Raw genomic sequence first — 24,869 nt, forward strand, 5'->3', positions numbered from 1 at the left:
AACAATGTATTCTTCTTTCCAACTGCACTTATCATTCTTGGCTTCATTTTTAGTTGTTTAAGGTCTGAGAGGTGCATGTCTGGGTGTATTATTTGGTTGGCTCATATTTAGTTATTATTTCTCTGTTCATGCTATTTTATGCAGTATTTCTTTGGATTATTTTTTGCAATGCTATTGAATGATATAATTTTATGCTCTTCATATGCATTTGCAAGTCAAAGATCTTTGTTTTTAATAAAGATTAAAAAAAACTTGGGCTAATGACAACATCCTAGTAAAAAAAAAAATGCAAAGGAGCCAGACAGCTGTTTACAGCAGTAGATCATAGTAACATTTATTGAGTCTGCAGTAATCAGAGTGATAGAGCTACTATGTTCTCACACAGCGTTTGTAGTTTTTCTTCTTCAAAAAAACCATATTCCATCTTTAATATAAAATATTACATTTGTCACAGGCTCTTGAATTTAAGTGGAAAATAGTATCAGCATTTTCCTTTGAGCTACACATATTTTCTGACCCTAAGCCTGGAATAGAAACAGCATGTCTTATCAGTTACCTGACAGGATATGGCCATGATGGAGCTAGGGAGTAATTTTTATTGAGTGAGCAATATTAAGAATGGATGAGTAGCAGACAGCGCCATGAGTTTGTAAGTGAGCTGTGACATGTACTGAGTGGCTCTCACTCTGACTTTAATGAAAGCCTCCAAGAAAGTGGCTGCGGCCCCATATTTAGCAGATAAATCCTTCCCTTCCCCCATATTTTATAAAATCTTCCCTAACGGGTAGGCTGCACATCTCCCCCACATGTGCATTGGACAGGACCTGATTGAGCAGGACACCTCAGCTACACTTTACATCTATCTGAATGTCACCCCCCCACCACCACCCACAGGAGGGGATATAAAGCCACACCGAACACACACATGGATTTACAAAGTAGAAAGAGGAAATGAGTAATTTATACAGGCATTAGCAAATGAAAAGGTACCCTGCCTTGAGATAGAGGGGTTTAATCACATCTATGTTAACAAAGTCCATAAGTATCTATCCTCCTTTGTTTTGCAAAGGAAGGTAAAGCCAGATAACAAAACAGATTTTTTTCTTTCCCTCAAACCATAGTCATCACTTTCAGAGAAGCAGGTTGGAATCTCCTAATCTTCTTCTTTAGGGCCTTTGAAGCTTTAATGCGACAGAGTTTGGGCATTGGTGGAAGAGGCTTAGAGGAGGTCTGAACAGCTGCTGATTGCCTAACAGAAGGGTTGGGCCAGACCAGTTCATGCTCCTCACCTTCCTCATCATAGTCAAGGATCAGGCTGCTACTGTTGCTGCTGCCTTCTGAATCACTTTCACTGGACTCACTGTCTCCAAAGCAGTTGGTTGTATAGTCACTGACCTCTCCTTCACTTGTCTCAGCTATGGTGGAGTGGAAGAGTGAAGCACATTCTGCAGAGTATTCAGAATGGTCAGATTCACTTTTGGCATAAGTTCCAGGATGAAAGGGATAGTGGTGCTTTGAGCGAGACTTCATGCTTACAGCACGCATGACTCCAGCTCTCTTTGCCTGGAGCCTTGGTGGAACCAAGGCAAAACCACTAGAAAGACTGGCAACTTGAGTCTTTGCTGAGATTTCCACTGTGGACTGCCATTTGCGCTGCTTTTTCTTGGCAGCTGTGTCTATATAAGCTGCTTCAAAAGAATACATGGCATTAGCAGATGCCTGATATAATTCAGGTCCAGTGGGTACTTGAGGGACTCTAAATGGCACAGGATATAAACTGGATTCTGAGCAAGACCTTCCAGTAGTTTCCCCAGCAAAAGTAGGCCTCCTAACAAGGTTCTTCACTCTGTGCTGTCTCTGAGGAAGATTCCACTCAATAGGGAGCCTGGTAGCAACATGGTGAGCGCCCCTTGGCTTTTCTGCATAAAAAGCTTGCTTCCCAGGCCTTAACACCTTCTCACTGTTTCTCCTCTTTACCTTCACAGATTTCATTCTAGAGTTAGCAAACTTCACTCTGACTTGATGGGATTCTGCAGGGACAAACTTAGCATGAACAAATTCCCCCTGAGGCAACAGTTCATGACCTCCTACCTTCAGTGCACCGAGGCTGACAGACTTCTTGTGAGATTTCTTGACTGCAGGCACACTAGTATTGGGGGGGCTCAGGCTAGAATCATCAGTTGCTAGCTGTGAACTAGAAGAGCTGTGCTCCAAGCTGCTTTCTCCTGCCTCTGTCGAAGGAGAGTCTCTTACAGACAAGTTGGCAGGAAAACAGCTATTCACAGCTGATGATGACTCTGCATGAAGCATGGTGTCTGTCTGCTCTATATTCATAGAGTGTACAGTCCCCTGCTGTTCAGCACATTCCCCTTCAGGCATCTCCCTTTGCAGCTTCTCTTCAGCTTTGTTATGACGCAGTGAGCTCCCTTGTTTTTCCAGCTGGCTGCTGCTGCTGTTAATTTTCACTCCACCAACACTAGGGATTATAGTGAGTCTCTGGTGCATTGTGGATGGCTGGTTCTTTGTTGGGCACCGGTCATTGGGGTCTACCTGATTATTTCCCCTGTAGCGTGTCAGCTGGAGTAGTTTGTTGATGTAACCTCCTGGCCTGGGGTCTATGACAGGCTGAGTCCTCATCAAACTGGGTCCAATTGCATTAGATGCCATTCTGTTAGGCAAAGGATAGGCCTCTGTTTCTGGTGGTAGTCCCGCCAAAGAAAAAAGTGGACTTTGCAAAGCAACGGCATGAAGTGGGCTGGGATAAGGATACACATCATTCCCATTCTTAGAGACCAAGTCACTCTGATATTTAGGGTCCACACAGTAGAACTGGATTTCCCCTTCTGGACAAAAGAGAAGGGACTTGGGGTCCGTTACTCTAGGGAATCTTGCATCTGCTGTTGTCAATCTTTCAAGGTCACCTAGATGGAAGAATTTTTTAAAAAGGAATTAAATAACAGATGAGCATAAAGCTGTAATCATTATCAGATCAAAACCCTTTTCATTTTACTCTAAGCAAACTTACTGGATAGTACAGAAATTCTAAAATGTTACTGCAGCAAGACTCACAGCGCTATTGTTTATCTATTGAAACCCCTCTTTAGCCATATTTGTCATAGTAGATTAAAATATTCTATTATTTTGGTTATAACAAAACATCCAAACAGAAACTCATGCATCTCATCTGTGGATTTGCTCAAAATGTGTGGAGCAGACTAAATTTGCTACATGATACATCACCCCATTATGATATATATGAATAAGAATGTTCAGAAAACAAGAAAGCAAGATTATTAATTACTATCTTTAAAACAAACAAACAGTAACCATTGAATGAACTGGCATATCTGTAGGAGATGAGATAAACTGTCAAAGACATATTTAGCAGAATCTAAGTGTGTCTTTTCTTGGCAGGTAAAGGTTTTCTGGAAGAAAGAGCGGAATGCATTGGGAAAGAGCACAAATGCCTCCTTAGTGAATGGCAATTTTCTTATTAAGAAGCCCTTACTGAGCAATTATTGACAAGTTTCAGATCTGTCCTCTCTGAGGTAAATAATCAAATAAGAGGAAAAAGAGCATTTCCAGAGCTTTCTGGATGACTCCTTTTTCCCTAGACCCCTTTCAAATCTGCCTTCAGGGTTAGCTATGGAACAGAGGCAGCTTTGGTTGTCTGGTGGCAGTCTCCACCTTCAAGCTGAAAAGGAAAATACCTCATTAAATCTATTGGCTAAATTTTATACAATGGAATTTTGTACCAGGAGTATGGCATTGACATTAGAGGGTCAATACTTAAGACTGAACAAAGAAAACCATTATTGCCAGTTCTGAATATGCATCTTGATAGTTCTCATATGGAGTCTCAAAGGTTTATGTTATTGCCTACTCTGTTTTAAATACAAAAGACTCAGTTAATCACCCTTTGTGTGAAGAAGTACTTCCTTTTATCCATTTTAACCTGACTGCTCAGCAATTTCATTGAATGCACATGAGTTCTTGTATTGTAAGAAAGGGAGAAAAGTACTTCTTTCTCTACTTTCCCCATCCCATGCATAATCTTGCAAACCTCTATCATGTCACCCCGCAGTCGACGTTTCTCCAAGCTAAAGAGCCCCAAGCGTTTTAACCTTTCTTCATAGGGAAAGTGTTCCAACCCTTTAATCATTCTAGTTGCCTTTTCTGGACATTTTCCAATGCTATAATATCTTTTTTGAGGTGTGGTGACCAGAATTGCACACAGTACTCCAAATGAGACCGCACCATCGATTTATACAGGGGCATTATGATACTGGCTGATTTGTTTTCAATTCCCTTCCTAATAATTCCCAGCATGGCGTTGGCCTCTTTTATTGCAATTGCACACTATCTTGCCATTTTCAGTGAGTTATCTACCACGACCCCAAGATCTCTCTCTTGGTCAGTCTCTGCCAGTTCACAACACATCAACTTGTATTTGTAGCTGGGATTCTTGGCCCAAATGTGCATTACTTTGCACTTGGCCACATTGAATCTCATCTGCCACGTTGACGCCCACTCACCTAGCCTCAACAGATCCCTTTGGAGTGCCTCACAATTCTCTATGGTTCTCACCACCCTGAACAATTTAGTGTCATCTGCAAACTGGCCACTTCACTGCTTACTCCCAACTCCAGATCATTAATGAACAAGTTAAAGAGCATGGGACCCAGTACTGAACCCTGCGGCACCCCACTGCTTACTGTCTTCCACTGCGAAGACTGCCCATTTATACTCACTCTCTGCTTCCTATTAATTAGCCAGCTTTTGATCCACAAGAGGACCTGTCCTTTTACTCCATGATTCTCGAGCTTACTAAGGAGCCTTTGAAGAGGAACTTTACCAAAAGCTTTCTGGAAGTCAAGGTAAACAACATCTATTGGATCCCCTTTGTACACATGCTTGTTCACCCCCTCAAAGAACTGTAACAGGTTAGTGAGGCAAGATCTTCCCTTACAGAACCCATGCTGAGTGTTCATCTATAACGTGTGTTCATCAATGTGCCTACTTGTTCTGTCCTTGATAAAGCTTTCTACCAACTTTCCCGGTTTTGAAGTCAGACTGACTGGCCTGTAATTTCCTGGATCTCCTCTAGAACCCTTTTTAAAGAAGAGGGTGACATTTGCTACCTTCCAGTCCTCAGGAACGGAGGGAGATTTCAAAGAAAGATTACATATTTTTGTCAGGAGATCCACAAGTTCAACTTTGAGTTCTTTCAGAACTCTTGGATGTATGCCATTCGGACCTGGTGACTTATTAGTTTTTAATTCGTCAATCAGTTGTAGGACCTCCTCTCTTGTCACCTCAATCTGACTCAGGTCTTTCAACACCACTTCCAAAATTAGTCGTTCTGGAGCGGGCAAACACTTCTCATCTTCCACAGTGAAAACGGAGGCAAAAAAATGCATTCAGCTTCTCAGCCATTTCCCTATCCTCCTTCAGTAATCCTTTGACCCCTTGGTCATCCAAGGGCCCCACTGCCTCCCTGGCTGATTTCCTGCTTCTAATATATTTGAAGAAATTTTTATTGTTGGTCTTTATGTTTTTTTGCAATATGCTCCTCATAGTCCCTTTTTGCCTGTCTGATCACAGTCTTGCATTTGATTTGCCACTGCCTGTGTTCCCTTTTATTAATCTCATTTGGACTAGCTTTAACCGCTTAAAGGAGTCCTTCTTACCTTTTACAGCTTCCATTACTTTGTTTGTTAACCATGTAGGCCTTTTCTTATACCTGTTTGTGCCTTTCCTAATTTGTGGTATATATTTTATCTGAGCTTCTAGGATTATAGTTTTAAATAGCCTCCAAGCTTCCCTAAGAGTTTTGAATATATTTACCTTTCCTTTCAGTTTCCTCTTCACATGCCTCCTCATCTCAGAGAATTTACCCCTTTTAAAGTTAAACGCGGTTGTGCTGGTCTTTTGGGGCAACTCTCTATTTAAACAAATGGTGAAATCAATAACGTTATGGTCACTGCTCCCAAGCGGTGCGATCACTTTTACATCTCTCACCAAATCTTTGGCATTACTTAGGACCAAATCCAGGATCGCCCCACCCATGGTAGGTTCTGTGACCATCTGCTCCATAGCACAGTCATTGAGAGCATCTAGAAACTCCATCTCTTTCTCTCAAACTGAATACATATCGACCCAATTAATCCGCAGGTAGTTAAAATCACCTATTATGACACAGTTTTTACATTTAGCCACTATCTTTAATCCTTCCATCATATTATAATCGCCTTCTATCTTTTGATTTGGTGGGCGATAACAAACTCCCATAGTTAAATTTCCTTTTGAGCCCTCTATTTCGACCGAAAGCATTTCTAGAAGAGAATCTAATTTTTTGACCTCAGTCTTACTGGACTGTATACCCTCTCTGACATACAGAGCCACCCCACCTCCAACACTTCCCTCCCTATTCTTCCGATACAACTTATATCCAGGAATCACCGTGTCCCACTGATTCCCCTCATTCCACCAAGTTTCTGAAATTCCCACAATGTCTATGTTTTCTCCCAACACTAAACATTCCAACTCACCAATTTTACTTTGAACACTTCTAGCATTTGTGTACAAACATTTATAATTTCCCAGGCAAGCTAGGCCTGCCACCTTCCTCCTACCGCCTCGAGACTCTGGCAGGCAGTCCGTTCTGTTTGTCACCATCTCAGTGGACAACTCTGATCCATTACCCGGTAGAAAAGTAACAGCTAACCCTTCATCTCTTTGAGATGAGTTCTCCCGAACCAGAGACATTTCATCTTCTGTCGGCTTTCCCCCAAGATTTAGTTTAAAAACTGCTCTGCCACCTTTTTGATTTTAAGCGCCAGCAGCCTGGTTCCATCTGGGGACAAGTGGAGACCGTCTTTTTTGTACAGCTCCCACTTGTTCCAGAAAGCATCCCAGTGCCTAACAAACTTTAACCCTTCCTCCTTACACCATCGTCTCATCCACACATTGAGACTTCTAATTTGTGCCTATCTCTCCAGCCCTGCACGTGGAACAGGTAGCACTTTTGAGAAGGCTACCTTGGAGGTCCTGACTTTAAGTCTCCCGCCTAGCAGCCTAAATTTTTCCTCCAGGACGTCACAACTGCATTTCCCCACATCATTGGTGCCAACATGCACCGCGACCACTGACTCCTCCCCAGCACTGTCTATCAGTCTATCTACTACACACGTAATGTCTGCTACCTTCGCACCAGGCAGGCAAGTCATCATACGGTCAGTATGCGGTTTTGCCACCCAGCTGTCTACACGCCTAAAGATCGAATCAGCAACTACCAAGACCCCCCCCCCCCCTCTCCCTGACCAGGGATGGTTTTTTGGCGCGAAAGGATTCCCGCTCACCAACCAAAGAAGAGGTCCCTTCTGACCTCTTATCCTCAGCCCGGTGCCCTGTTCCCTCTCTACCCTCATGCTCCTTGGCAGCAACGGGGCTGCCACGTTCAGAGTGGGGCTCATCTAACACATCCCCGAGAGTCTTCTCTGAGTACCTAACTGACTGTCTCTGCTTCTCCAGGTCAGTCACCTCAGCCTCAAGGGTATGGACTCGTTCCCTGAGTACCAGGAGCTCCTTGCATCGAGCACACACCCAAGACTTCTGTCCTGTGGGCAGGTAGTCATACATGTGACACAGTGCAAAACACTGGAAAGCCCCCACCCCCCTGCTGGCTTTCTACCTTCATGATAGCTTTTTTCAAAAATATACAGTCCCCTTTTAAATCCTGTTTGTTTATGTGGCTCTCCTTCTGGAGGGTCTACTTACCTTATTGGGAACACAAGGAAAATAGGGATCTGGGTTCCTGGTCCTTACAGAGCCCCCAGGCTAAGAACCACAGGCCAAGAGCCCTTCAGCTCTTGACCTTCGGCTCACGTCAAAAGCTCGCGCCTCTGGCAAGGTGCAGCTTAATAATGCAAGGAGGGTGGGGAACACAGCCACTCCTAATCAATCAGCAACAATTACCTTCAGCCCACTCAAACCAAACAGTCAGCAGTTCCCCAGCAACCACAAACTCAGAATTTTCAGCAATCACACAATCACACAAACTCAGAAATTCTCAGCAACTTCCCCAGCTGCTTAGAAAGCCAAACCTCACCCTCATAGCACTTCTTTTCTGCTCTCTCAGAGCGCTCTGAAATGCTTAAATTCCATTACCCCCAAGCTTGCAGTTTTTATAACGGGTACTAATCTGCTTCTGCATATGATTCAGCATTCTGGGAATAACTTGTATACTACTCTTTGAGCCTCTTCATAGCCTGGGACCATCACATCCGAGGGACTGCCTCCACTGATATGAGCCCATATGGCTGCTTCAATCATCCCATCTTCTGAGTTGAAGCAGGTGGTCACAAAGTATAGGTAGCTGCTGTCACAGATGTATTTTGGCACATGACCAAGAATTTGTATTTCAATTGGATTTTAATCAAATGACATGCCCTTTATGTTGAGCCTATTAGCTAATCATTGTTGCTGCTCCTGTTTTATTTTAACATCCGGTGGAATACTTTATTATTTATTACATTGTTATGTTGATTTGCTATTGACTTTTATTGTTATTAACCGTTTAAGCAATTTGTGCAGAGGCTGTATATAAATATTTTAGTTAAAATTACAAACATGCAATTAAGGTTTTTTAACATGTTATTGCTACTGGTTTTTATTGTTATTATGTTATTGCTGTGATGGGAACCAAGTAGAGCAATATTTCTTTTTTCACCAAATTTCACCAAGATGTGAAAATAATTACCTGTGGAAACAGGTCTTGGTCTGGACCTGGTTGGAGTTCCTGAAATATCTGGGTAAGCCTTGATTTGGCATCCATCACTAGAATAGAATCCTTGCTTCTGGAACTGATTGTGCACTGTTGGTTCCTCTGCAGATTTGGGACGGTAATCAAAGACACTGAGACAGGTTTTGGGGTGCTGAGAACTGGGCAGCAGACTGGCATGAGAAGAGGAGATGGATTCACTGAAGACAGATGTACAAGAGTTGGATAAAGAGCAAGAGCCACCATCACTCAATTCATAGAAGCCTGCAGAGTTCAAAACAACAACAACCGAAAGCCCACATCAGGTTCCATTTCATGCAAGGGATAGTGTTTTGGATATTTAGATAGAGTTTTAGTAGTCACAATCCATGTACAACAGCCAACAAATGAATCTGCCAAGTTTACCTGAGCTGGGTCTGCTGTCACTGTCAAGGTAATCAACTGAGGTCTTGCCAACATCCAACTTTAGTTCACTAATTTGTTGGTCTAGCTGATCCAGGTGGCTTTTCAGTCCAACATCCTGTCTTCTCAGACGTGACTGTTAGAGGAGAAAGAGACAGTTTAAGATTTAAACACCAGCTAGTGATTTTTGTTCTTTTGAAACAAAATTAATTGTTGAAGAAACAGCACATTCCTGAGGATGGTTCAGTGCACAGGACAATTTAAAGACCTCAGGTGTAAGAAATTCAATGGAAATAATAACTCTAGACAGAAAATGTTATGAGACCACTCAGCAAAAGTGGACCAGAAATCAAGTTATCTGACACCTACATATAGCAATGCTCTATTTTCTATTGTTTCTCAATTCATCTCCTTTTTGTTTTCTGCTGGTTGTTAAACATTTATACCATCCAATAACACAAAATATGCAATGCAACACTGCCACACTCAGCAACAAAATGTAATTCTGTGGCACTGAAAAGCATAACACTCCAGGTTTTCCTGAGTGGAAAAACTCTGTGTATGACATCATTATATATGTTTTGCGGCATTCGATGTTACTAGGGAAAGGGGCACATTCTAATGTTGGAACTAGATGCTAATGTCCCAACCACATTAGCATCCAGTTCCAAACTCCATGAACTACAAAACAAGACAGATAGACACAAAAATACAAGGTATCTGTGGAAGAAGCCTCTGAGGTAATATAAAGAACTGTGACTGAAAGGGGGGAAATGACTCTAATTTTGGGAACTCAGGCTGAAGCTAGCAAGCTTCAAAGAAAGAAAGCATAGTGCTGATGAAAATATTTCATAATCTCAATAATCTGTTAATTCTGTACTGTGGACTGAGTTTTCTCATCCTCACTGGAACACCTTGGATTCATTTCAATGTCTATGAAATATTCACTTTTCTAAAGAGAAAGCATTCATTGACATCAAATGATCGAGAGGTCAATAAAGCTGCTAGACCTCAATGGCTGTACAACTTAATTACAGTGGTTTAACACATTTCTGGATCAAAGTTACTATTCCTTTATTTGCTCTCTTTTGAAAATATATTAAAATTGTTTAAGCAGAATTCCAGACCAGGATTTTCTTCCCAAATCTCATTGAGAAAAAAAAAGGGGGGCGGAATTCTTCGTTCATATTTCAGGAACTCAAATAATCAAACATGATACCACATAAGAACATAAAAGAAGCCATGTTGGATCAGGCCAATGGCCCATCCAGTCCAACACTCTGTGTCACACAGTGGCCAAAAAACCCCCCAAAAAACAAAAGAAAACCCAAGTGCCATCAGGAGGTTCACAAATGGGCCTAGAAGACCTTCCACTTTGCCCCCCCCCCACCCAAGCGCCAAGAATACAGAGCATCACTGCCCCAGACAGAAAGTTCCAACAATACGCTGTGGCTAATAGCCACATATGTTCCATATGTTTATCCAATCCCCTCTTGAAGCTGGCTATGCTTGTGGCCACCACCACCTCCTGTGGCAGTGAATTCCACATGTTAATCACCCTTTGGGTGAAGAAGCACTTCTTTTAATCCATTCTAACCTGACTGCTCAGCAATTTCATTGAATGCACATGAGTTCTTGTATTATGAGAAAGGGAGAAAAGTTCTTCTTTCTCTACTTTCTCCATCCCATGCATAATCTTGTAAACCTCTATCATGTCACCCCGCAGTCGACATTTCTCCAAGCTAAAGAGCCCCAAGCGTTATAACCTTTCTTCATAGGGAAAGTGTTCCAAACCTTTAATCATTCTAGTTGCCTTTTCTGGACTTTTCCCAATGCTATAATATCCTTTTTGAGGTGTGGTGACCAGAATTGTACACAGCATTCCAAATGAGACCACACCATAGATTTATACAGGGGCATTATGATACCGGCTGATTTGTTTTCAATTCCCTTCTTAATAATTCCCAGCATGGCATTGGCCTTTTTTATTGCAATCGCACACTGTCTTGACACTTTCAGTGAGTTATCTACCACGACCCCAAGATCTCTCTCTTGGTCAGTCTCTGCCAATTTACATCCCATCAACTTGAATTTATAGCTAGGATTTTTGGTCCCAATGTGCATTACTTTACACTTACCAAAACTGAGCCTCACCTGCCATGTTGATGCCCACTCACCCAGCCTCAACATATCCCTTTGGAGTGCCTCACAATCCTCTTTGGTTCTCACCACCCTGTCCATCAGGCTGCATGTGCTGGAAGGCCTTTTGTGAGGCCACAGTAGCTCTGCAGCCCTTTCCCAGGCCGGTTCACAGAGAGGACACAGAGAAGCATTGGAGATGTTTCTCTTGCTGAGGTAAAACTGCTTTTGGCAGTTTGTTCAGCATTCCTGGGCCTGAGTAGGTGGGGGCAGGGGAGTCAGTCAATGGGAGGCCAGAGACTCTGATCCTTTTCACATTAATGTTCTAAACCAGATGGGATTCGTTCTTGTCCCGTCATCCAGTAAAGCGATACAGGGGTTAGGAGTTTCACACAGCAATTCTGCTTCCACAAACGAGTCGTCTCTGAAGCGCTATTGCCCTTTCAAGCACTGCCGCTTGTGCTGCGTGATTACCCTTCCCCCTCTTTGAGATTGCTAAAGCGCTCAATCAATATTGCAGTGCAGTGCCATAGTGGCTTTACAAACAAGTCCCATTGGAGATAGAGCCACATTTTTAAAGGTTTTCTGAGTTGGGGCAGGGGAAGGAAACATGGGGGAGGGGGGAAAGGAAGCCAAAGGGGTGTTTGTTATTTATTTTTAAATACTTCTTTGTGCAAATGTGTGCTTTTGCAAACCTTGGCGAGTACAGCAAATAAAAGGAAGAAACTTAAAGGCTTGTTGTACTGTCTGCTTCTGAAGCCCCCCTCCCCACTATGGAAAAAAAAAGATATATATAGAGAGATAATGATGATGATGATGATGATGATGATGATGATGATATTTAATTTATATCCCGCCCTCCCCACCGAAGCAGGCTCAGGGCGGCTCACAACACAGGTACTTCAACAACTAAAACAATACATATTATACGTACATACATATTATAAATCAAACATTTATAAAATTAATCATTGTAATTAAAAAGAATTTTAAGATTAGATTAACATTAAAATCTTGATGTTATACATCGTACAGTTTTTCTGTGGCGACGGTATTCATTCAACAATATGCTGTAAGATCATTAAGTAAAGGCCAGCTGAAAAAAAGCAAGGCTCCGCAAGGCCCGCACCTCTTCTGGCAATTGGTTCCACCAGTGGGGGGCTGAGATTGAGAAGGCCCTTTCTTAGTAACCTTCAGTTTGGCCTCCTTCGGCCTGAGGATTGTCAATAGATTTTGAGAACCAGATCGCAGTACCCTCTGGGGAATATATGGGGAGAGACAGTCCCTAAGGTAGGCAAGTCTTTGGCCATATAGGGCTTTAAAGGTAATAACCAGCACATTGTACCAAATCCGGTACACTATTGGCAACAAGTGCAACTCCCACAGCCCCAGCTGTATGTGCTCCCAAGAACAGCCTGGCCGCTGTATTCTGCACTAGCTGCAGTTTCCAGGTTCCAGCCCCATGTAGAGGGCACTATAGTAGTCCAACCTCAAGGTGACTGTCGCATGAATCACTGTTGCTAGGTCGCCGCGCTCCAGGAAAGGAACCAGCTGCCTCACCCGCCTAAGATGAAAAAAAGCGGATTTAGCAGTGGCTGCTATGTGGGCCTCCATTGATGGGGCAGGCTCCAGCAGCACCCCCAAGCTCTTGACCTTGCGTGCCATTTGCAATGGCTCACTGTCAAATGCTGGTAGGGGGATTTTCCTGCCCAGACCACCATGACTCAGGCAAAGGACCTCTGTCTTCGCTGGGTTCAACTTCAACCTACTCAGCCTGAGCCAGCCTGTCACAGCTTGCAATGCCAGGTCTAGGTTTTTTGGGACACAGTCAGGCTGGCTGTCCATCAGTAGATAGAGCTGGGTGTCATCAGCATATTGGTGATAGCCCAACCCATACCTCCAGGCAATCTGGGCAAGGAGGCACATGTAGATGCTGAATAACATCGGGGAGAGCACCACCCCCTGTGGCACCCCACAATTAAGAGGGTGCCTCTGGGACAGTTCACCCCCAATCGCTACCCTTTGTCCCCGATCATCAAGGAAAGAGGAAAGCCACTGGAAGGCCAACCCCTAAATCTCCGTGTTGGCGAGGCGGCGGGTCAGCAACTGATGGTTGACCGTATTGAATGCAACTGATAGGTCTAACATCAGTACCGCTGAGCCACCTCAATTCAGATGTTGCTGGAGGTCATCCACCAGGGCGACCAGCACTGTCTCCATCCCATGACCTGGGTGAAAGCTGGACTGGTGGGGTGATGCGTTTCTCAGAAGCCCAGGAAATGAAACAACAACATGTTTATCTTCTCAGCTCCCTGTCTGAAAAACAGGAGTGCTGAAAAACCAACTCTGTGTTCCTCAAGCCACCCCTCCTTTCTAAATATGGAGAAAGAACTCCTAAAAGTCTGGGTGCTGTTTTATTTAAAAGGTTCCTGGATACAGAGTTTTAGAAAGAGAAAGGGAGGTGTTCGTGCTTCCCCCACCCCACTTCCTTCTCTGTTCCTGGCAACTGAGGCTTCCTTGCTCAAAAAAACAACAGGGCTCAGACTACAGCTGACGCATAGACACAGAGAGCCTGGTTTTTAAAGCATAACCCCTCCAAAAAGCCTCCCAATTTTACCTCCACCAGGGAGACTGACCTGAGCTGGGAAGTCTAAAAAAAAAAATCATCCCGCAAAGTTTAACCCTGTTTAGTCAGTTTAACTCTGAAAGAGTTAACCGCGTTGCGGCTAACAGTGAAGGAAGGGGAGGAGGAATGCCTCAGGCAATCAGCACATCTTTAAAGGAGCGCGAAGGAAAGATCATGCATGCACACACAGAGATGCTTTGCAAACGTTATAGGTGGCCATTTCATACAGCTCAGCATAATGATTCAGAAGTGCAAGGCAGGGTTTGACAGCGGAAGAAACTGCTTTTCATAGGGTTGCCAAGTCCTCTTCATCCCCCAGTGGGGGACGTGCGAGAAACATGACGTCACCCAGAAGTGATGCCATCAAAATGGTGGCACTCATGCTGGGCCACTCTAGGCGTTTCTGGGAAAACTCTATGGTTTTCCCAGATGCTGTAGCCATTTGGGAGGTTAAAACTCTATGGTGCAAAAGTATCAGAGTTTTAACCTCCCAAATGGCTACAGCATCTGGGAAAACCATAGAGTTTCCTTGGAAACGCCTAGAGCGGTCCCGCATGGGTGGCACCATTTTGATGACATCACTTCCAGGTGACATCATCGCAGGGGGCGGTTCCCCCCGCCAGCCCAATGTGGGCCAGCGGGTTGAGATCCTCCTGGGCAGGAGATTCCCCGCCCAAACCGGGGGGTTGGCAGCCCTAGCTTTTCATTAACAACAGTTCAGCCATGCCCTGCTAACGGGACACAAACAGGATTGTGTGAATAGGTAAATAAATTTCATTAGCAGCCAGTTACTAAAGAGGATCTGTCTGAAATGGCAAGAATGATTCGTTACCGAGTAGTTACTAAAACGGAATACATAGGCTGTTTGAAAAGGGCCTCTGACTGAGCTGTGATAGGCCAATTATTTGTTCCTGCAGGCATTATCCAATGGCAGCGCTGGATCTGGCCATGCCTCAGGAGAATTATTATTATAGATTTGCTAACTTGCAAAGCTGTAGTAGACACTGGGTTGTTGCAGGGAAGGTGCTTAATCCTTCCTATATCCACTGCTTTTCCTCAACACCAGCTCTGCCATCTGTTTTTCAACACCTGGCCAGAAAACACAAAACTCACGCTAGGTGATTAAAGGCTTCACAGTAGGCATATACACCTTCAAAACCTTATTCCTTGCTCAGATTCATAAATGTTTGAGGGCAAAAGGTATCCTAGACTGAGAGAAATGAGTTGGTAATCTTCATCATTCTGCCAGGTAGTAAGGAAGATTTTATCACAAGTCATGTTCAGTCATGCAAAATCCATGGAAAACTACTGCAAAACCCATGGAAGAATGGAAGCTAAATTGTTATCTATATCAGTAACAATAATCTGCTACTAATATCCAGGGCTCTATTTGTAGAAAAAGCCCAGCAGGAATTAATTTGCATATTAGGCAACATACCCTGATGGCACCATTGTTTCACATAGGGCTTTTTGTGGAAAAAGCCCAGCATGAACTTATTTGCATATTAGGCCACACCCCATGAAACCAAGCCAGCTGGAACTGCACTCCTGTGTGTTCCTGCTCAAAAAAAGCCCTGCTAATATCAATGTTATGCCCCAAACATCTGAGCATTTATATAACAGTGCTTTACAAGAGACAAAGCTTCCTTCCTGTGGGGTATTATATATATTATTGGGCCTGTTTTAATAAGTTTGCATTAGCCCAGGATCATTTTTTGTTTTTCAATACCAGCATCATTATTTTTAATAGATAAAACTAGAAAGATACAGATTTAAACCTTCTACATTACCTTTCAGGATTTCTTATGTTGTTTTTGAATGGTTGAAGGGGGGGGTACTTTATATTTCCTTTAGTCTCACCCCTTCAGGAAGCCCCAGAGTTTTGTTTTCATGGCTAGAATTAATTGCTTAATGATTAATGTTTTGCCAGCCAATCCCTCCCTTTGTGGTTTCTGATTAATGGCAAAGAGGCCACAAAGTGTTCAACAAAGCTCCCAGGTATTCAAAGATAATTTATTGCATCTTCAGGATGTCTGTGATTTTTACAGTATTTTAACCAATATAGCATGATTTATACAAGCCTTGTTACCCTTTCCCTTTTTCCATTGTCTCCCCCCTTGGGATGGAGGTGGTTTCTGGGAAACACCATACTTCTCATTAACTTCTGAAGACCAATGTGACTTATATTCATTCATCCAAATCTTGGATATTAACAAAGCTAATCCTTAAATCAGAATGATAAACAGGAGTCTTGTGGCATTTTAAAGACTAACGCATGTTTATTCCAACATATATTTTTGTAGACTAGTGTCCACTCCAGAGGCTCTGAAAAGCAAGCCAATCTGAATTTTATTAGAGAACACTGTGGGCATAACTTTACCATTAAGCATTTCAGATGCAAAATGTGCGATATGCTACACAATGAGGTGCAGCACGTTGCAAATCATCTGAAGGCCCATGGCAGAAGCATCCAGCGGAAATAATCCAGCAGTATGAGAGACATCATAAATCCACATGCTTTTTCTTCTGAGGTTAAGTAGGATTTTGAGAAAGGCTGAAGTATTTTTATACCGTCAAAGGCTGTACATTCTAACGTGGTTACCTCAACTTTGATTCTTCTACGGGGCTATATAAAAAACTGTAGAACATTTTGCAATCGCATGTGCCTTTGGAATGAAGCACCCCATCTATTACCAGAATGGCATCACCTTGATACTGCAGGCAAATGCTTCAGTGTAGACAGGGCTGGTGCATGGGAGTAGGTGAGGTAGGCAACCACCTGGGGTGCCATCTCATACGAGGGCGGGCACCCCCTCCCCATCCCTACTCGCATGAACCCTTCCCTATACAGGAATTAAAAAAACCAGGCTGATACCACACAAATTCCGTCATTTTTCTTCCTTGATTTTGAACGTGGGCAGGGCCAGGTGGGTTTTTGCCCAGAAAAGCTTATGATTGACCACTGAAGATTCAACTGAGAGTGCAGATTTTTTTTTTTTTTTAAGGAAGTATTGCCTTGGCAGCAGCCATCACTACAGCACAAAGATCTGTATGGGACAATATGTGGGCAGCCTTTGTGGGGGAAGTGGGTTCAGGGATAGAACATGTACCCTGTAGACATTGGAAGACCCCAAATCAACCTAAATGATCAAAAGGTTGAAGCACTTTCCCTAAAAGGTAAAGCTGAAGTGTTTGGGGGCTTTTCAGTGTGGAAGAAAGACAGAGGGGGCATTTTACTGGAAACATACAGAAAACAAGCACACTTGTTTCTACTATAACACTTTCCCTGCCAAGATAGGGGCAACATGAGGAATGATCACAACAAAGTGCTAAGGCCATGTGTGTGTATGCACCTTTCATATTTGAAATGACACTCCTATACATAGAAATTATAACAGTTTATATAACACACCTTTTATATATTTAAAAAGTGACTGGGCGCCATGGAGACATTTACTCATTCACTTTACAAAGGATGGAGCTAAAAATCCCAGACAATCTAGGATAGGAAGTTTTCAAGTAATGAATGGTGGGAAAAGGAGACAGGTGATATAAGGCAAGGAAATTTGAAAGGAGGATGTGACCTCACAGATTGGGGTGGGGTTTGGGGTTGCTGTTGTTTGCACTTTTGTACCAGTTGTGGGAGTAGCAGCTATAGGCAATCCCATTCTAGCAATGAAGTAACTCCATACATTTCTTACGATTCGAGTAGAAATCTTTGTCATTCCCAATAAAAAATGAGAATGCAGTGAGCTCATCTTCCCCACCCTGCCAAATCTTGATAAGATAATCCTCCATTTTGAAGACTTACTTGAAATTGGAACAAAATACACACACAAATCAGCCACTGCAGGTGCCAAACAGGAATGGATTGTTTTGGTCAGAGGTCACTGGGTGTTTCTGTTAACCCCATTGGCCTTGAGCAAATAGTAAATGCCTTAAATCATATTCTCCTTTGGGTTGAATAAAATAAAGTGGAGTCATCTGTTAAAATTATCAATGACAGGTAATCAAATGCTTACTGCAATGTTTCACAAGTAGGGCTTAAGCATCCCCTGAAGGTTAAAGCCAATTTTCACTCTGAGATGATTTCTGATAAAATTGCCTGCTGTTAGTGGAATACCCTTTGTGTTTTCACACCTGATTGATAACTGATGGCCAAGGCTAACACCAATAAGGGGGAAGAGAGAGTTCTGAATTAACTTGGTGTTTACTGAAGGGTGTAATTGCTAATACTGGAGAGATTAAAGTTTATAACATTTTGATTGCATTCTCTCTCTTTTTTTCCAGGAATGAGTTCCAGTTCTAATGTATGGGATGGAGGGCATGAGGGTTCTCCTTCCACAAAATGTACAGGAATTAAAAAAAACCACACGAATTCCATCATTTTTCTTCCTTGATTATGCATTTCACTCAAACAGCTAAATATATAAGAGTTGTCAACTAAAGTTTGCTATATTTTACATATATTAGTAATATATACAATCACAAACATTTTTACATATACGCTTATTCATGCTACAGGTAGTATGTTAGATATAAGCTCCTTTTTATGGAAACATTTCTCTGCATGTTATAGAATGTGGACACACACACACAATATGTGACAGCAGGCGTGGTGTAGAGGCTAAAATATAAGATTGAGGAAAACCCTAACTTGCATATTACCTTATTTGTAACTTCATTTGCCTTAGGCAAGCCACTGAACCCCTGCATCAATGCAATGCAACATAACATATATATATACACACACACATATACACTCTCTCTCTCTCTCTCTCTCTCTCTCTCGTAAAAAAACAAAAAACCCTACGATATTTGCCGCTGGAAGAGTGATATAAAGCTGGAAGCTAGAAGAGTGATATAAAGCCTATCAATACTAAAACTCACCAGAAAACAATTCAGTTTTTCAGGTCCACAGATAATGCCCTAATATGGAAATCTAAGATCTGGAGAGTTGTCAGAAGAATTAACAACCCCTTTATATGTTCCAAAGAGCTTAAGATGTCTCTTGGGAAGACTCAACAGCTGGGTCAGCTCTGGGGCTGACTCATCATTCTGTTTGGGCATGGGATAGGAAATCTGCTTCATTTTGCCTCTCTTCACAGGTAGCACTGACAGTTGTTTTATTTGTGCATTGAAATTATGTTTTGGCTTAACCCCCCCCCGCCCTACAAGGTAGGATAAGGTTGCTAAAAGCCAGTTCATGAGCTTCACAGCTTACAATTGCACACATTTTACAGCAGCAGATTGAGGTTTGCCACTGAATGTACTTCTGACAGGGACACCTGCCCAATGACAACATGGTGATAAATGTACCTTACAGCATGTGTTGCATTTGTATTCTAAGACATCTGATGTGCTCATATAACATCTTAGGTATCAACCCTGAAAAAGTTATGTGCAGAGCATAATTGAACCTGAGTAGATTGTCACAAAATACAACACTCTAGCAAATGTCCACATTTCTACAAGAGAAAATATCTTTAGCACGTTCAGACATTTGGAATTAAAATTCTATGGGTCTGACTGTGCTCCAAATTTTGGTTTTTCCTCCCAGCCCTACCAAAAAGAATCCTACCAGATAAACTCAAAGGTCCATCTAATCCAACATCCTTGCCATATGATAAATACTAATAATCCAGCATTCTGTTCCCAATTGTAGCCAGCCACTTTCCTACAAGAACCCCACAAGCAAGGCATAAAGCTCTGTGGTTTGTTCCCAGCGTGTCCTGTTTAGAGATATAAAGTGTCTTAATGTGGAGGCTCTATTCAGCTACCATGGCTAATAATGATGGTCTAATCCTGCTAAGCAGCCATCTCAGCCAGTGGCTATTCCCACATCTTGTAGCAGTGAATTAAGATTATTCTGAATTGTGTCAAGAAGTACATGATTTTGCCTGCCATAAAACTTTCTTTTAATCTTCTTCAAAGTGCGAGTTCTAGTGTTAGGAGAGGGAATGAAACAGCATTGTCTATGTACACTCAGTGCTACTTATTGCTTGGAGTAGATTAATATAGATTAATATAAAAATATGGAGCACAGGTCCATCAGTGGCTATTAGCCACAGTGTATGTGTGTATATAAAAATTTTTTTGCCACTGTGTGACACAGAGTGTTGGACTTGATGGGCCGTTGGCCTGATCCAACATGGCTTCTCTTATGTTCTTATGTTCTTAAATGAGCATACAAATTAATAATGAATGAGCATGCAAGCTGACAATGGTTATATGTGCTTCTGCCTTCTTTGGATGAGATGGTCACCCTAGAAGAGCTGACCCTCAGTGGAGGAAGTATAGATGATCTCCAATAGCCTTTCTGTTATACCATTTTTATTCTATATTTTAATCTGAGTATTCTTTTATAGCTTGACTTGCAGTAATGGGAAATGACAAAACAAACAAGTAAACAAAAATAATAACAAAAAATGAGACTGCCATTGAAATACATCCTTTAGCAATATCCAGCAATGCTCAGTGCATGGTATAGATCCATTATATAGCATCATGGAATCATAGAGTTGGAAGGGGCCCCCAGAGTCATCTAGTCCAACCCCCTGCACAATGCAGGAACTTCCCAAATACCTCCCCCGCACACATACATACATACCCAGTGACCCCTGCTCTGTGCCCAGATGGCAAAAACCTCCAGGATCCCTTGCCAAACTGGCCTGGAGAAAAACTGCTGACTGACCTCAAAGTGGCAACCAGCATTTCTCTGGGCATGTAAGAAAGGGCCACAACTAAGCATTGATGCAACCCTTCCCACCCTCCTTCTCATGATCTGACTAATTTAAAGAATCAGCATTGCTGTCAAATGGCCATCTAGCCTCTGATTAAAAACCTCCAAGAAAGGAGAGCCCACCACCTCCCAAGGAAGCTTGTTCTACTGAGGAATCGCTCTGTCTGGAAGTTCTTCCTAATGTTTAGCCGAAAATTCTTTTAATTTAATTTTAACCCATTGGCTCTGATCCGACTTTTGGGGGCAACAGAAAACAATTCTGCACCATCCTCTGTATGACAGCCCTTCAAGTACTTGAAGATGATAATCATATCACCTCTCAGTCATCTCCTCTCCAGGCTAAACATGCCCAGCTCTTTCAATCTTTACTCATAGGACTTGGTCTCCAGACCCCTCATGATCTTTGTTGCCCTCCTCTGGACATGTTCCAGCTTCTCTATATCCTTCTTAAATTGTGGTGCCCAGAACTGAACACAATACTCTAGGTGAGGTCTAACCAGAGCAGAGTAGAGCAATACCATCACTTCACATGACCTGGACACTATACTTCTGTCCAGGGGTGGAATTCTAGCAGGAGCTCCTTTGCATATTAGACCACACACCTCTGATGTAGCCAATCATCTGAGAGCTTACAAAGAAGAGCTTGTAAGCTCTTGGAGGACTGGCTACATCAGGGGTGTGTGGCCTAATATACAAAGGAGCTCTTGCTAGAATTCCACCCCTGATTCTGTTGACAGCCCAAAACTGAATTTGCCTTTCTAACCACCACATCATACTGCTGACTCATGTTCAGTGTATGGTCCACTAAGACTTCTAGACCCTTTTCACACATATTACAGCAAAAACAAGTCTCCCCCATCCTATAATGATGCATTGGATTTTTCCAACCTAAATGCAGAACTTGATCTTCATTAAAATTCATTTTATTAATTTTAGCCCAGTTTCCCAGCCTGTCAGGATCATCCTGCATCCTATCTTCTATTGTATTTGTGACCCCTCCCAATTTAGTATCATCTGCAAATGTAATAAGCAATCCCTCTATTCCTTCATCCAAATCATTTATAAAGATGTTGAAGAAAACAGGCCCCAGGAAAGATCCTTGAGGCACTCCACTTGTCACGCCTCTCCAAGAGGATGAGGAACCATTCACAAGCACTCTTTGGGTACAATCTGTCAACCAGTTACAGATCCGTCTGATAGTAACAGGATCCAAACCACATTTTACCAATTTGTTAACAAGAATAGTATGTGGAAACTTATCAAAAGCTCTACTGAAATCAAGATAAACAATATCTACAGCATTCCCCTGATCCAGCAAGATCAGGGGAATCCATTTATATACACAACTGATTCTACCTAATGGATGTGCACTACAAACATGTGATGAAGTGAGCTCTGATTTACATTAGTTTATGCTGGAATAAATTCTATTCATCCCTAAAGTACCACGGAACTCCAGTTTTATTTTGCTGCTACAGATTATCATGACTGCCCATCTGGAATTAACATTCTGCAAGTCTATCACTGATATACTCCAGATGGTAAAGCTTTCAGCATGCCTTTGCACTACTCCTTCTCCAAAATGAAATGGCAAAGGATGCCATTGGCTGCTGTCACTGCCTAACTGAGGTCTGCTGTGGACTTTGATGAAATGTGGATTGTACCTCCACATTGTCCAGTTAAGAGAAATCCACAGAAAAGGCATCTAAAAGTGTACTAAAACCAAGTCAAACGCTAAATCAAAAGTCAATTAAAAGGCATATTTGTAACATCTCACAAATCCTCAAAGCTGACTGCTTATTCTATGTACTAAATCCATTATTGAGTTATTCTATCAACTAATTTTAGTATAACAGAAAACTAAGCTACAACTCACGTAGACTGTTTGGTGGCCAACATAGCCTCTTTTTAGGCACAGAAGCCTCCTGTTTGTATGGGAGAGAGAACAAATAACTGTCAATACATGTGTATTCCAACTTAAGTTTTTGGATTCAAGGCAGCTAACAGTGCAGCTGTTAGAAGACTTAAAAGTACACATTTGCTAAAGCACTCTGCAGAGCAGCCCAATTGCTTCGGCATGTCAGCTTCAATCATTTCTTCAGGTACAACAAATGAAGCTTCCCTTAATTTCTCTCGGACTCCCCCACAGACAGACTATAATTTGTAACTCTGAAATGCCAGAAACCCCAGCCCCAACTTCTGATAACTTTACAGCATCTAAACTTGTGTGGAACATGAGAAAGACGAGATTATAAAAACTTGTTCATAAAAGGTTTTAACATGCCTGAAATATGAAAGTTCCCTGAAATCCCAGAATGGAAAATGTTACTTGTAGCCCATGAATTATTAAAAGTAAGCCTTCTCAATTTATGGGAAATTTATAAGAAGAATGTAATTCTATGAAAGTGTTTACTTCCAAGGATCATACTGTAAACATGCTGACAATTTCTGCCCTGTTTTTTTTTTTTTTTAAAAAAAACTCCCCTCCCATTTTTCCCCCATCTGGACCAGAGAAAGGATACTGAGGAACTATACCACTAACCTTACTGGAGTTGTCACTGGACAATTTGTTGAAATTTGCAGAAGCCAAAGCCAAGATGATCTTTTTGAAGGATTTGATGCTTTCTAAAAATCAAGTATCATCTATATCCAGTCAAAGGCATTTTATTTTCCCAAGTTTTCTCGCTGACACCGAATCCAAGGTAAAGCATGCAGCCACTAATGCAACCGTTTACTACTTGTGGTGAGAGCTGTTTCACATTCTTCCTGCACAGAAAGCCATGTCTACATGACAGTCACACACATGCATCATTCTGTTCCTGTAAATGTAAGACTATAATGTTGGAGCAGCCTTTAAAGGCAGAAGATACAGAGATTCTTTCTGCATTTTTTAAAGGACTCATGGTGAAGAGATTTATTGTGGCATAAACTTCCCTGGACTGGAGCCCACTCCATCAGATGCTGGGCTCTGGTCCACAAAAGCTTAAGCCTCAATAAATGTTTGAGGCGTCACAAGACGCCTTACTGATTTTGTTTCAGCAGGTTAACAGAGCTAGACCTTTGGAATTGCTCCTTATTTAAAGAAGCATCTCTTGTCCTACAAAAACGACTTCACTGAACACCTTGCTTTAAATGCACACATTCACAACTACCCTTCTCTGAGGAATATTAGTTTACAATACATCAGGCAATCTTCCTCTTTTTACAAAGATCTTAACGTGTGCGCTGGCTGCTGCCTGAAAACGTGAGAGCCAAAGGTAAGCAGAATATTATTAGACAGATATACTTCGTTCAAAACGTGTTATAAGTAGCAAGCCTCAGATACCGTGTACTTCTGTAATCGAGCAACTAACAAAACCTGGAACTAGTCGATGTCTCAATAATAGCTATTCAGGAGGGGGAAGATCCCACGAAAAGGAATAACAAACCAAGGAGGGGAGCGGCTTCCATTCAACCTGGAAGGACAGAATGGCACAGAGTCGAAACAGGCAAGAGAGGAGAGAGCAGTTAACATCAGACCACTCTTGTCCCGTCCCCGCTCCGGCTGCGAAACGCAGGAGCGGCCAGTCCTTCGGGCTGCTTTCTAGGGACAGCAACTGCCAGAGATGTCCTCCCGCCCGCCTGCCGGTGCCTGCTCCGCAGGCAGGGCCCCTCCCTTACCAGTTGCTCCTTCAGGGCAGCCAAGGTGGCTTCCAGCCGCTGCTCCTTGCTCTGCGCCGGGCTGCCCTCGGCCGGGGGCTGCATGGCCAAGGCCCCGCTCACAAGCGCCCGCTGCCTCTCTCGCAGCACCTGGAGCTCCTGGAGGCCGGCCAGGGCGGCTTGCAGCCTTTCGCTGATCCGGCAGCGATCCCAGCCGCCCGGCATCCGCTGCTGTTGCCTGGCCGGGAGCATCTTCCTTGGCGCCTTGACCCAGCTGCTCAAGCCCAGGCCATGGGAGGGGGGGGGGGTGAAAAGCGCCGCCGCAGACAGAGGGAACTGCCTTCTCCCTGCGGCTCCAGCAGAGGGAATGGAGCGGAGGACCCGCTGCGGCTGGGAGGGGGGAGGCGAGGCGGCAGCCCAACACCCGCCTCAGCACCGGGCAGTCTCGGGCCACCACTGCCAAAGCCGCCGCCGCCCAGCCAACCAGCGCGCTTCTTCATTCACGGCCTCCCCGAAGCCACGCCCCCTTGTTGGGAAGG

At 43.0% G+C, this 24,869-nt stretch overlaps 1 protein-coding gene across 1 annotated transcript; it reads right to left on the reverse strand.

Moving 5' to 3' along the window:
• Positions 1–282: 282 nt before the first annotated feature.
• On the reverse strand, positions 283–24,620 carry DACT2 (dishevelled binding antagonist of beta catenin 2). Its single transcript, XM_060242468.1, has 4 exons — positions 24,352–24,620; positions 9,188–9,320; positions 8,762–9,046; positions 283–2,921 (listed from the first exon to the last, which is right to left on the reverse strand). Exons 1-4 carry the CDS (start codon positions 24,580–24,582, stop codon positions 1,111–1,113), a joined length of 2,460 nt encoding a protein of 819 aa, XP_060098451.1. The 5' UTR covers positions 24,583–24,620; the 3' UTR covers positions 283–1,110.
• Between the last annotated feature and the right edge of the window lie 249 nt (positions 24,621–24,869).

The sequence above is a fragment of the Heteronotia binoei genome, chromosome 1 (assembly GCF_032191835.1).
Source record: "Heteronotia binoei isolate CCM8104 ecotype False Entrance Well chromosome 1, APGP_CSIRO_Hbin_v1, whole genome shotgun sequence".
NCBI lineage: Eukaryota > Metazoa > Chordata > Lepidosauria > Squamata > Gekkonidae > Heteronotia > Heteronotia binoei.